This window comes from Lactuca serriola, chromosome 3 (assembly GCF_051521515.1).
Source record: "Lactuca serriola cultivar US96UC23 chromosome 3, Lser_US96UC23_V15, whole genome shotgun sequence".
Taxonomy (NCBI): Eukaryota; Viridiplantae; Streptophyta; class Magnoliopsida; order Asterales; family Asteraceae; genus Lactuca; species Lactuca serriola.
In genome coordinates, this window is record NC_136410.1 from 256,116,799 (window position 1) to 256,130,478 (window position 13,680).

Genomic DNA, 13,680 nt, shown 5'->3' on the forward strand with positions numbered 1-13,680 from the left:
AAAACCCATTATATTTGACTATTTGAGCAATCTTGTGATTTAACCACTTATATTTTTTTGTTTTCCAATCAAACAACTTAAATTTCGAAAATACTTCTAATTGAACCATTATGACTTAATATAACGTTAAAATGATTTATTTGGAAATTTCAAAATGGTTGATTTGAAAAACGCCTAAAATGTTTCTAGTTTATTATTAAGCTCCTGAGAGCTATTACATTTTGTAGGTCCCGGAAAAAGATAAAATTACAATAGGTGGAGTTTTGTGAAGAACTTGCAATCTAATTCAGGTCAAATTTGAAGGAACTTTGCTCAGCTAATAGAGATGGAAAATCTATTATAACATGGGCCATGTTGGTTGTATGCATTCTTTTTCATCATTAGTCATCCTTTTCTAATGGTCATTGAATGGTGTTCTTGAAGCTTACATGCGGTCCTTATGTTCGGAGGCAAAAAAAGAATCAAAATGCATGCATATTATGGTTGGAAACACTGCAAAATACTCTTAACTCCGCCATCTATGGTTTCATAAGTTTTTGAAGGGTATATAATGACTAAATTTTATGATAAAATAATTGATATGTTTTTGAATTTGAACCAAATCCTAAATAGTGGATGAATTCAGATAACTTTCTATAATTGGTGTATGCATTTTGTTTTAACTTTTACAAAAAATTGTATTGCAAAGGTTGGTTGTTGATCATTTGAATAAATATGCATGTGAAAGATTTAGAAGTACAGGTTCTTGAACACACTTGATTTATTTAGACTAAACTGTAAAATTGGTCCCCGTGGTTTGTCAAAAATTGTGGATGGAGTTCAAAAAGTTTTTGACTTACACCAATAGTCCAAAATTAAATCTTTTTCGTGGTTTTAGTCCCTGATAAAAGTGAAAAGTCTTTTTTACCCTTTTAATTTTCTTTTTTCCATTTTTTATATGTATGTTAACATATATTTAATTTAAAACTAATAAAAGAAAATCAAACTATCCCAACCATCCACTCGTACCCACCCCATTCTTTTTCTTTTTATATTCCTTTGACTTTCTTTCTTTTCCTCTTTGACTATTTCTTTTGTTCACCAACTTGCCCTTTTCCTCATCTACCATTTTCTCTCATTTTCATTCAATCGAAACCTAGTGTTCGGAAAAGTGAAGTCGGAGAAGCACAAGGCAAAAGAAATCCAAGAAAAAGTGGACGCGACCAATAGAGGCGACGACATGGTTAGAGTTTCTGATCGGATGGTTTTGTTCTTCCAGGTCTGTTCTCCACTAGCGATGTTTCTTCCAGTGAAGAAATAACACATTATTTTTACATCATTTATAGATCAATTGCAAGCAGAAAGGAACGAAATTTGATTCTAGATATAAGGCTTGTTGGATTTTTTCATCTAAACTTTAATTTGATGAGAATTTTGGGTTTTGTTTTTACTAGATTGTGAGAAAGATGTGAAAAATCTGGTGGTTGTTGAGGTTTTCAGTTAGAAATAAAAGACAAATAGTTTTGTATGTAGGTTTCGTAAGTTATATGTGTGTGATTAGTAATTATATGTACAGGGAGAATGACAATAACAAGAAACAACACAAAAGAAGGGGATTGGGATATCTTGGTGGGTTGTAGATATTCTAATATGCAGTGCTTGTGTGAATTCTAATATACAGGGGAGAAATCTGGGTTTGAAAGATTATGAGGATGTGTGTGTGAAAGGTTGTTGTTGGTAAGAGGGGGTACGCCAAAGAAAGTTATGGCCTTCTGGGTTTGATCAATGATGTGTTTGTGTGTGTGATCTTGGTGTGGATTGGTGGTGGTTTAACTCTTATGATCTTGGTTTGATTGGTGGTGGTTTAGCTGTTGTGATCTTGGTGGGCAACTAAGAAAATAGGGATGCCGGAGGAAGAAGGTGTGCCAGATGAAGAAGACGTTGGGTTTGATCGATCGATTTTTTTGATCTTTTGTGTTTGTGTGTGTATGAGAGAGAGAGAGGTATAGGTATAGGTATGGCCGTATGGGAGAGGGTACGGTAGAGGGGTGGGTGGGTTGGGTTGGTTATTTTTTATTATTATTAATTTTGATTTAAAAAATAGTTAAAATAAATATAAAAAATGTAAAAAAGAAATTAAATGGATAAAAAAGTCATTTCAAATTAATCAGGGACAAATCCACGGAAAATTTATGATTTTAGAGCAAGTAGGAAACTTTTTAGACTTCATTCATATTTTTTTAATAACCACAAGGACCAAATTTGCAGTTTAATCATTTATTTATCATTACTAATACTAGCTGCATTTTAGTCATTTATTTATCATTACTAGTATTAGTAATGATACTAGTATTAGTTGAGGTATCATTACTAATGATACCTCAACTAGTATTAGTTGAGGTATCATTACTAATACTAGCTAGTTGAGGCCTGAGGGTATTTTGGTGATTTGACTTTGTTGTTTTTTCTTTGTTTGATTAGATCATGTGAAAGGGTGAAGACACCTAGGAGCCTATATTGGGCTTAAGGTATGGAAATGAAGTTCAATATCTTTCTTTATTTTATGTCGATAAACAATAATCATGGCAATTTCTTCTTTCTTGTAGATTTAGGAACAATTTCGAAAACTAAATATGATCCGACCTTGTCCTCTCGTTTATCTTCAAGAAGGAACACTTTTCATTTTGATTTTTGAAATCTAGTTTGAAGTTAAAGAAATTAATGGCTTGAAATACTCCAGTAATCTTACGTAAACCCTTAGGTGAAATGTCCAAAATGCCCTCATGCGTAAGACAGATACGACAACTTAACATCTCTCTCAAACGGACATATCTCATATAGCCTTTGCACACCATCATTTTTACAAAAAGTCAAAAATGGCTGCTGCCACCGCCTCGGTCGTCCCAGGCTACGATCGACCAACGGAACTCAAAGCTTTCGACCAAACAAAAACTGGTGTTAAAGGCCTCGTCGATGCCGGAATCCGCCAAATCCCTCGCATCTTCATCCATCCACCGGAAACCTCCCCCACAACCTCCACAACTTTCGAGATTCCAGTCGTTGACCTTGGATCAACCGATAGAGCATCGACGGTGGAGGTGATCCTTGCAGCATCGGAGAATCTAGGTTTCTTTCAAGTGGTGAATCACGGGATCCCTGTGAGTGTTATGGACGAGATGCTTCAAGGAGTTCGTAGATTTCACGAGCAAGATCTGGAGGTGAAAAAACGGTTATACTCGAGAGATTTTTCGAGAAGCGTCGTGTATAATAGCAACTTCGATCTTTACAGTTCCCCCGCCACGAACTGGAGAGACACATTCTCTTCATTTATGGGTCCGTCAACTCCGCCGCCTGAGGAATTGCCGGAGGTTTGCAGGGACATACAAATCGAGTATTCGAATCATGTGCTGAAACTAGGCAGCTTACTATTCCGATTGATCTCAGAAGCCTTGGGGTTGAACGATAATTACTTCGGAGATCTGGATTTTGACAAAGGGATTTTAATCGCCGGCCATTATTATCCTGCTTGTCCACAACCAGATCTAACTATGGGTACAGCAAAACACACAGATAATGGATTTCTAGCAGCGCTTCTACAAGATGAAATCGGAGGACTCCAAATCCTCCATCAAAATCAATGGATTGATGTTCCTCCAACACCTGGTGCGCTTGTGATCAACATCGGTGATCTATTACAGGCAAGTTCAAATTTTTTACTCTGAAAAACCAAAATCGGAGTGTAACGTTTTTAGGTTTTCTTCAGATTTTATCGAATGATAAACTGAGAAGTGTGGAGCATAGAGTGGTGGCAAATGTGAAAGGGCCGAGAGTGTCGGTTGCGTGTTTCTTCGGAACCTCCTTAGCGCCGTCGGAGAAGGTGGTGGGACCATTGCCGGAGCTGGTTTCCGATGAGAACCCACCGAGGTACAGAGAAACCACCTACCATGAATACGGGCAACATTCCATCTCCAAGGCCCTTGATGGTGTTCCTCAGCTGCTTCATTGGAGGATTTAGGTTTTATCACGCTTACACATTTATCAAACTCAGTGTCGTTTTCTATAAAATGAAAAAGTGTTATTACTTTACCTATTATTTATTAACGAACTATCATTTTATCTTTTTAAATGTCCCCATTTTACTTTTTGCTTAATAAGTCATCCAAAAGTACTGAAAATTCCACAAAAAAAACAAAAACCTAGATCTTGATTCGTTAAAGATTTAAAGTGGAATATCTTTTGGTTCCTATTTATCATTTCAGCAAAAACTCTTAACAAAAATTAATTTATTTTTTTACGGGATATCTTCAGAAAAATCTCAATATTTTGGGCAAATTTTTAATAAAGTCTTAAATTTTATTTTTTGAATAAAAAAGTCTCGACTTTTATATTTTTTGAATAGAAAAGCCCAAGAAGCCGGTTAATTTATTCACTTTTTCCCTTTTTGACCTGTTCAGTAGGTCATGGGACCAAATTGTTAATTTTTCGAAAATATTGAGACTTTTTGGCAGATTTCATCAAAATTCCTATATAATGTATAAAAATATTTTTTTTACATATCTATATCTATTTTTACGTATTTATGTATTTTTTATGTTTTTATATGTATATATTTGCGTATTTTTATGTATTTTAAATGTATAAACGTATTTTTTTACTTATTTGTATGTATTTTTAACCATTTTACATATTTTTTTTATGTATTTTTATGGGTTATTTTTTATTTATTATGTATTTATATGTATTTCTATGTATTTTATTTATTTATGTATTTTTTAAAGCTTTTTATATAGATGTTTATGTATTTTAAATGTATAAACATATTTTTTATGTATTTATATATTTTTTCAAGTATTTTACATATTTTTATGTATTACGTATTTATGTATTTTTTTAAAGTGTTTTATATAGATGTTTTTGTATATTTATGTATTTTAAAGGTATAGACGTATTGTTTTACGTATTTATATGCATTTCTTAAGTATTTTACATATTTTTTGTGTGTTTTATATGTATTATGTATTTATATGTATTTTTGCGTAGTTATGTATTTTTTTTAGTTTTCTCATGTAGATGTTTATGTATTTTTATGTATATTAAATGTTTAATTGTATTATTTTTCGTGTTTATATATTTTTTACGTAAAAAGAATACAATTAAACATTTAATATATATAAACATCTTTATAAAAAAAACTAAAAAAATACATAAATACGCAAAAATAAATATGTAAAATACTTAAAAATACACAAAAAAAAATATGTAAAATACTTAAAAATACATATAAATACGAAAAAAATACGTTTATACATTTAAAATAAATAAATACACAAAAACATCTATCTAAAAAACTTTAAAAAATACATAAAAATATGTAAAATACTTAATATATATATATATATATATATATATATATATATATATATATATATATATATATATATATATATATATATATATACACGTAAAAAAATATGTTTAGACACTTAAAATATATAAACATCTATATAAAAAGCTTTAAAAAAAAATACATAAATATGTTAAAGTATATAAAAATACATATAAATACATAACACATAAAAATACATAAAAAATATGTAAAATTGTTAAAAAATACATATAAATAAATAAAAACATACGTTTATATATTTAAAATACATAAAAATACATAAATATATACATATAAAAACATAAAAAATACAAAAATACGTAAAAGTAGATATAGATGTGTAAAAAATATGTTTATACATTACATAAAAATTTTGACGAAATTTGCTAAAAGGTCTCATTATTTTCAAAAAATTAACAATTTAGTCTCATGACCTGCTGAACACGTCAAAAAAGGCTAAAGTGAATTAATCAGCCGGTTTCTTGGGTTTTTCTATTTAAAAGGTGAAAAACTCAGGACTTTTTTATTCAAAAAATAAAATTTAAGACTTTATTAAAATTTGCCCAAAATATTAGATATTCTTTTTCTATGTAGTTATCAAATGCGTTACCTGTTGCACATCATAATAATATGGAACTAAAATTAATATTTTTTAAACTAATACACGTCATAGTAAATTGTTCAAACTAATTCATATCAATCATATCACGTTTTTGGGGGGGTCTTATATCATCACATTTAATATGTTAACCCGAGTTATTCCCGTTTTAAACCTATAATCTAATAAGCTTTTACATGTTTAACATTTTTACTTTTTAATTGACAAAGATATATGTTAAAACAGTAAACTAAAGCTAATGTGCATACTTCAAAGACGCCATGTTAATGCATTGCATCATGTACACAAACTGAATCTTTTTACTCTTTACATTTTAGTTGTCTAAGGTGACCTAGCAATTCTTTTGAGATGCTTAATTTTTTTATTTTTGTTTCCGCTTGTTTTTTAATTATGGACTACATTTATGAGCATAACAATGCACGTACTCATTTTAAAACTCAAACCCAAATAAAATTACATTTTAACGATATCAATGATTTGAAACATATTAATTTTTGTTACGTGCCTATTATTATGACACTAGTCTATAACATAGGAACCATGGTTATAAAATTAATTAAGCTTTCATAGTAAAAATTAATAATTATTAATCAATTATTTTATATATATAATTTTAAATGAATTATTAATTAAAAGATATACCAAAATTCTAAAGTTAGTATAACTTCAAATTTAACATATAATTACAAAAAATAAATATTTCTATAAAAAGTTTAAAATATATTAATTAAAACCTTAACGTCATTTATTATGATAGTCTTATCCAATCAAACATACATAAAAAAAATTTAAATTTTAAATTAGATGATTACATCGCTTATAATTTAAAATATTATATCAATATTAAATGGTATAAACATCTCAAAAGAATTTTAATCTAACGAAATAAGCAATACAAAAGGTTTACTAAACAATATTAAATATTAAATGTCCCTGTTCAACATCTTTACCTTTGTTGTTTCCCTTGCTCTGATACTTTTTCCTTGATTAATTCGATTTATTAGTTCATCATCAAATGTGCACCATGTCAACAACTTCCTTATTAAGTATACAAAAATTATTACTGGAATAAAAGAAACTTGCAATCAATACTTTATATCCATAATAGCAACATATATATATATATATATATATATATATATATATATATATATATATAGAGAGAGAGAGAGAGAGAGAGAGAGAGAGAGACATTATATATCACAAATGTAAGTACATTGTTATTATCCGTAAATAAATAAAAATACAATGCTATTACAGGTAAAAAATAATATAAAATTCTTGTATTGGAGTGGGTGACATTAGCTAATTCACATATTCACTGAAAATATATTAAGCCTAGTAATTATTAGATGCTTAAATTTCCCAAAAATCCATAATACTCGTATGAGTAATCCAAAATGTAGGGATTTTTAGCGACAAGTTATTTTCGGAAGGTTAGTGTATAAATAAGGGATAAGTTTGAACTCATATTAAGTAAATACTATAAAGTATCTTGACTTTTGGTTATTTTAGATGATTAAGACATACAACAATTGTTTTCATTCAAAGTTTTGAGTTGTAGGCTTTTTTGTTTTCTCTAAGTTATCTCCCGTTTGCATACACAGTAATAAGAAACCATTTATAGTCATTCTTGTTGATTTCTTCTTAACTTGTAATCAATTGAAGTTATAAATAGCAAATGAGGTTTTATGATTTGCATCCATTCATAGTTAAAAACCTCAAGATTATAGTACAAACGGTCATTGTCTATGTAACATCCCAAAATTCAAGGCTAAAAATTTCATTTTTAAATACATTATTATATAAAACCATCAGTAATAAAACATTCATGTTCATATCTCATATCAAAATCAAAGTGTCAATAATCAAAGCATTTATCGTAAAACCATATCAGAGTGTAATCCCAAAGATCTTTTGTGCGGAAAACATAGTGTGATGCGCTGCAATCAAGCCGGCTCCTTCCTTTAAAAACGAGTATCTGAAACCAAAACTGTAAACCGTAAGCACAAAGCTTAGTGAGTTCCCCCATCATACCACATACCATACAATCATATAATGAACAGCTAGGAGATACGGGTCTCGCCCACACTCATGGAGGTACGGGCCTCACCCACACTCCGCTAGCTGGGAGATACGGGTCTCGCTCACACTCCACTATCTCTGAGATACGGGCATCGCCCACACTCAGCTACTAAACCATAACATACAAGTATATACAATCATATACTAAACAGCTAGGAGATACGGGCCTCGCCCACACTCCGCTAGCTGGGAGATACGGGCCTCGCCCACACTCCACTATCTCTGAGATACGGGTTTTGCCCCCACTCAGCTACTATCACAAATATCATAACACAAACATACTATCAGACATACCTGGGGTGTCCGAACTACCCTTCGGTCCTAACAACCGAACTTGGGGACTATTCCCCTCCTACTACCACTATCACATATAACATATCATGCCAACATATAAACATATCATCACATGCTGTCAGGCATATCTGGGGTGCCTGACCTACCCTTCGGTCCTAACAACCGAACTCTACTACTATCACATATAACATATCATGCCAGCATATAACATATCATGTAGTAGCAAACCTAGATGATATCACAAAGACAATCATCTAACATACAACTCCTACTGGTGGGCCGACATTGTGGCCGTAGACCCACCGCTACTGGAAGGTAACTCACCTCACACTGCTGAAGTCCTGAAAACACAATCCCACACTTGCTGAAGTCCCGCAGACTCGACCCCAACTGCTGGCTGACAGATTCCCGAACTGTCAACACCAAAATAACACCCAATTAATAATTGGGTCCCAATACATAACCATAAGTACATTCTTTGGGTAATTACTACATTACCCCTAGCTTGGCTTATTCAAGCCCAAGGCCCAATCCGTAGGCCCAAAGTCAACTAGGAATCAAAGCCCAACACATGGCCCAATTTTCCAAATTGGGCCTAGGCGTATGCATGGTCTCATTCTAAGGCCCAACATCATATAATCATTAAGGCCCAAACTATGGCCCATCTATGGCCCAATTTTCCAAATTGGGCCCAAGTCCCTTACATGGGCCTTACCCTAGGCCCATTAAATTACTCAAGACCATTTGCTTGATCTTGGATAGTCCATTTAATAGCCCAAACATTGAGGCCCAATAGAAAGGCCCAACAATAAACCCAAGTGAAATTAGGGTTTCACATAAAATGATGATTAGGGTTAAGTTTCCTACTTAACCCATTAAGGACTTAATCCATTAAGTCCATTATCGCTTAGATTAATCTTTACCAAAGTTTATTATTTAATATCTCAAGTTATTAAATAATTCTTGTGTGTCCCGATTAATTCCCCCAAATTAGGGTTTCATGGCATTAGGGTTTTCCAAACCCTAATTAGGGTTTCCAACCCCATACTAGTCCATTAATTAATTTCTTGGGCTTTTAGATCAATTAGGGCTTTGTTGGGCCTATTAAGCCCACTAGAATATCATTAAGCCCATTAGGGTTTTATTAGGGTCCATTAAGGTTTATTAAGCCCATTATGTCTTATTGGGCCCATTATGGCTTCCTTGGGCCCATTAGGGTTTCAAACCCTCCAAACAGATCAACACAATCGAGACAAGGCACACCGCCACCCGACACGGCAGCCGGTGGCGGCGGGAGGCGACAGCCACCACCCTAAGATGGTGGTTTTCAATTTCTTTTATTCCATTTTTGGTTACAATTTACAACACCAATCCGATTAACACACGCACACACACTAATCTAATTAAACACACCCCAATGGTGCTTCATGGCGGCGGCCACCACCCTATGGTTGTGGTGATGCCATTTCCAAGAACTTCAACTACACACACGCCAACAATGGAAAAACATAGCCACATACACATGCTCTGGTTGCAAAAAGGACCCAACCACCTTCTTGGTGGCGTATGGCGGCCGGCAGCGGAGGTTTGGCGATGACAGCCACCACCTCACGGTGGTGGCAGTGGTTTCTATCAGTTTCCCGACAAGCAACAACACACCCCGTGAATCTAAAACAACAGCGCCCTTGAACCCACGTGAGACATGAACTCGACCGCCTCTCGGGTGGCAAACGGTGACCGGAGCAACAACATATTACACAGGCGGCGACGGAGGACCTGAGACCATCACAACAGAAGGAGAACGGAGAGGGAAAAACGACTCAGTATGCCACCGAGAGCAGCGACCACGACAGCCCTCAGCTTGTTTCTTCCGGTAGCTCGTCGTCACAGCTTCCATCGGCAACCTTCTTCTTCACTGGTTGAAGGAACGAGAACGGTGGTTGGAGATGGTCAAAGAGAGGATGGCGGCTGATAAAGGCCGCTAAGGTTAGGGTTCAAGAATGGGTGACGGGTTTATATACCCGGTCCCCTTAGCTACTTTCCATAATACCATCTTTAGTCCCTCCTTTCCCTTTTCTTTCAAAATAAACCCCCATAGTTACCATTTAAACCCTGACCTCGAAAATCCCTTTCAAATTAAGTCCCATCTTTTACCAAACAACCCCTATCTTCTAAAATCTTTAGAATTAGCCCCTCGAGACCATCCTTTTATACATAATTATTTATTTTAGGGCTACGAGTCCCTCATTTATTTATTTATTTATTTAATAAATAAGTGGGTGTTACAGTCTAAGTTCAAGCAATTAGCATTATAGCTAATAAATTGTGTTCTTTCTTTACCACTGAAATGACAAGATGTCTGCTCCTTTGATTAATTTTAGTGGTAAGGAAAAGCATGAAACCGAGTGCTTACTAGAGGATTAGGGTTCATAAATCAGACGAGAGGAAACAATGATTCTCCACCCAATGTCATGCCCCATAATAACCTCATTTTCCATTTGGTAGTCCAATCCAAAGTCAAAATCAAACCTTCAAATCCTAAATAATCAAAATTTGAGAAACAATTTACCTGACTGACATAGGATAATGACTAAATTTGAGGAATCGATTACCGATTTTTATCCGTTTGAGGTTGATTTCGTTTTCAATGCATCGTTTTCAATTTTCAGCGTGATATTTGTAGAGAATAAGAATATGAATGTAACATTTGAAACCTTAAGGTACTTAAATTCTCAATTAATTGCATTTTTTAAGGGGGCTCACGATGTGAGCTATAGTGGTCACGGTGTGAGAGTGACCATTGACTATTTGACCCACATTTTCAAACTTCACGACGTGAGCCATAAGGTCTCTCGATGTGAGCCAGGCCTGATGACCCAAAACCCTAATTTTTTAGTATTTAAAGGAATTAGAGGGCTTAGGCCGCCCATCCTCAGCCCCTTTCACTCTCTAGCCCCTTGAAAACCTTAAATTCGACCTCATTGAGACCTTTGGCCATTATCGGTGATATTGAAGAGCTTACTTGGAGGTTTTTGGTTCTTTGAAGTAGAAGAAGGCTCTTGTGGTGTTTCATTTTGGCAATCTAGCGTATACCACTTGGATTTGGAACATTTGTAAGTCATGAAGCTCTTATCTTTTTGCCTTAAGCATGCTAGATCTAAGCTTTGGAACCTTTCTTTGCATGGTTGGGTTGTTTAACATGCATGAGATCCATAAAGTTGGCAACTTTATGGATTATTAATACATCTTCTATATGTGAGTCCTTGGATATGAGTTTTAGTGCAAGTTTTGGACTCCAAGCTTGAGTCTTGATCTTAATACATTTCTTTTGACCTAGTTAGTGTCTAAGTCATCAATTGGACATGCATGACTGAAAAGCTACGATTTTTATGGTCCTTAGGGTCAAGGAAGGTGTTTTAGAAAGTCCCAAGGTATGTCTTAAAGGATTAATAACTTAATGCTCAAAGTTAGTCAGAACCAATCTCACGACGTAAAAAATGGAATCTCACGACGTGAGCAAGATGGTTGTCCCGATCTGAGGATCCTGTTGGATAAGTGAAAATGAGTTGACTCGTTGAGTAGGTCCAGGTCGAGTCCATCCTCACGACGTGAACCTTAGTGGTCACGATGTGAGAGTGGACTAAGGGGAAAGTTGACATTTGACCCTAGACATTGACTTTTGATCAGAGTTGACTTTAACTCTTGGTTTTGGAGGGTAGACTTAAGGTTTGTCTTGCATGATTATCTAGGGTAGAGTAGCACCGATGTAGCTGATAGTGTGAGCAGCAGTAGTTGATTATCAATCGAGAGGTGAGTTTCCTTCATTTTATATATGGGTCGAGAGCACTAATGTCGGCCCACTAAGTTATGTTTGTAGTATGATGATTGTCTTCGTGACAATTGTTTGTTGTGCTTGTAATTGTTTGATATCTTTGTGATTCTTTTGTTATGAGATTATGTGGTATCGGTAGGGGTAAAATACAACCGGTATCCGATTGAAACCGAAGGGGATTGCAAGCACCCATATGACTGTATCCGATTAAAATAGACCGAATGAGATTTCAGGCACCCAGATATGCTTGAATGTATCCAGTTGAAATAGGCCGAAGGGGACTGCAAACACCTAGATATGCTTGATTGTATTCGGTTGAAATAGACCGAAGGGGATTGCAAGCACCCAGATGTGCTTGAATGTGTGATTATATGGTATGTTTTTTTTCTTTTTTTTGGAGGGGGGGGGGATTTATGCTTTTGGTTTTCAGTTTATGTTTCAGGTACTTCCAGTTCGAAGGGGAATGACCCGACATTATCGCACTTCATCACCCTATGTTTTCTACATTTTGAGGGTTTGGGAATTTGTATTCTGATAATGTGTTGCTATGAGATACACTTCTGACTGTTTCGATATGAGTATCCTCTGTTTGAATGAATTTTAAAAAAAAATATTTGTATTTTTGGGATATTACAATTTGGTATCAGAGCCTTGGTTTGAGGGATTTGGGCATACTCTCAGGTGTACCTGGAGTCAAATAGAGGGTTTGGTATATTTTTCCATAAAAAGAAACATTTTTAATCAAAGGATTTTAATAAAAGAAAAATGGGTGTGATCCGTGCAATCAGCCGGCTCAAGCAAGTCTTTCCAAAATACTCATACATGTTATATGTTTTATGTTAAGATATGAGAATTGCATGCTAGATTAGAGGCTAAGGATCTACTCAGAATTGCATGATAAAATGATAGATGAGATGCCTTTATGTGCCTATTTGTATGAGCTTATAGATTCGTATGTTGGTATCAGATCAATTACTTGATAGGATGGCATGTATAGGTTATGTTTTGAGTTGAATTGCCTGATGCTCGAATGTTTCATGCTTTGAGCTTCAGGTAATACTATTGGTACTAACTAACTAGTGGATGAATGCGTTAGGTTACATATTATTGTGATTGGATAATTTTAGAAGGATAGGTGTAACTATATTGCGTAGCTCTTGTTTGAGTCCAATCGTTGTAGTTTGGGGACTGTCATTCAAATAATTATCTAGTACCGGTAGTATGTAACTGTGTTTATGTAGTAGTTAGGTGGTATCAATGGAAGTTCATTCTGCAGCTGATAGCAGAGAGGGGTAAGGAAGGGAGTCCTAGGAAAACTTTAAGATATGCATTAGTGTGTAGGATGCCTTATAGTATGAGGAATGTACTAGTTACGAAGAGTGGCTTGGAGGAGTCGGGGTAGTCCTTGAGGAGGGTATAAATAGGTGTGGAAGGTATTATTAGGTCCGTACTACTAAAAGCACAAGATTTATACCCAAAGACTAG

General features: G+C 34.4%; 1 protein-coding gene across 1 annotated transcript; it reads left to right on the forward strand.

Annotated features, from left to right (window-relative positions):
• The first annotated feature begins 1,107 nt into the window (after positions 1-1,107).
• On the forward strand, positions 1,108-4,105 carry LOC145093912 (1-aminocyclopropane-1-carboxylate oxidase homolog 1-like). Its single transcript, XM_079032157.1, has 4 exons — positions 1,108-1,258; positions 2,461-2,507; positions 2,586-3,677; positions 3,743-4,105. The coding sequence occupies exons 3-4, from the start codon at positions 2,856-2,858 to the stop codon at positions 3,992-3,994; spliced, it is 1,074 nt and encodes a 357-aa protein (XP_078888283.1). The 5' UTR covers positions 1,108-1,258; positions 2,461-2,507; positions 2,586-2,855; the 3' UTR covers positions 3,995-4,105.
• Positions 4,106-13,680: the final 9,575 nt, after the last annotated feature.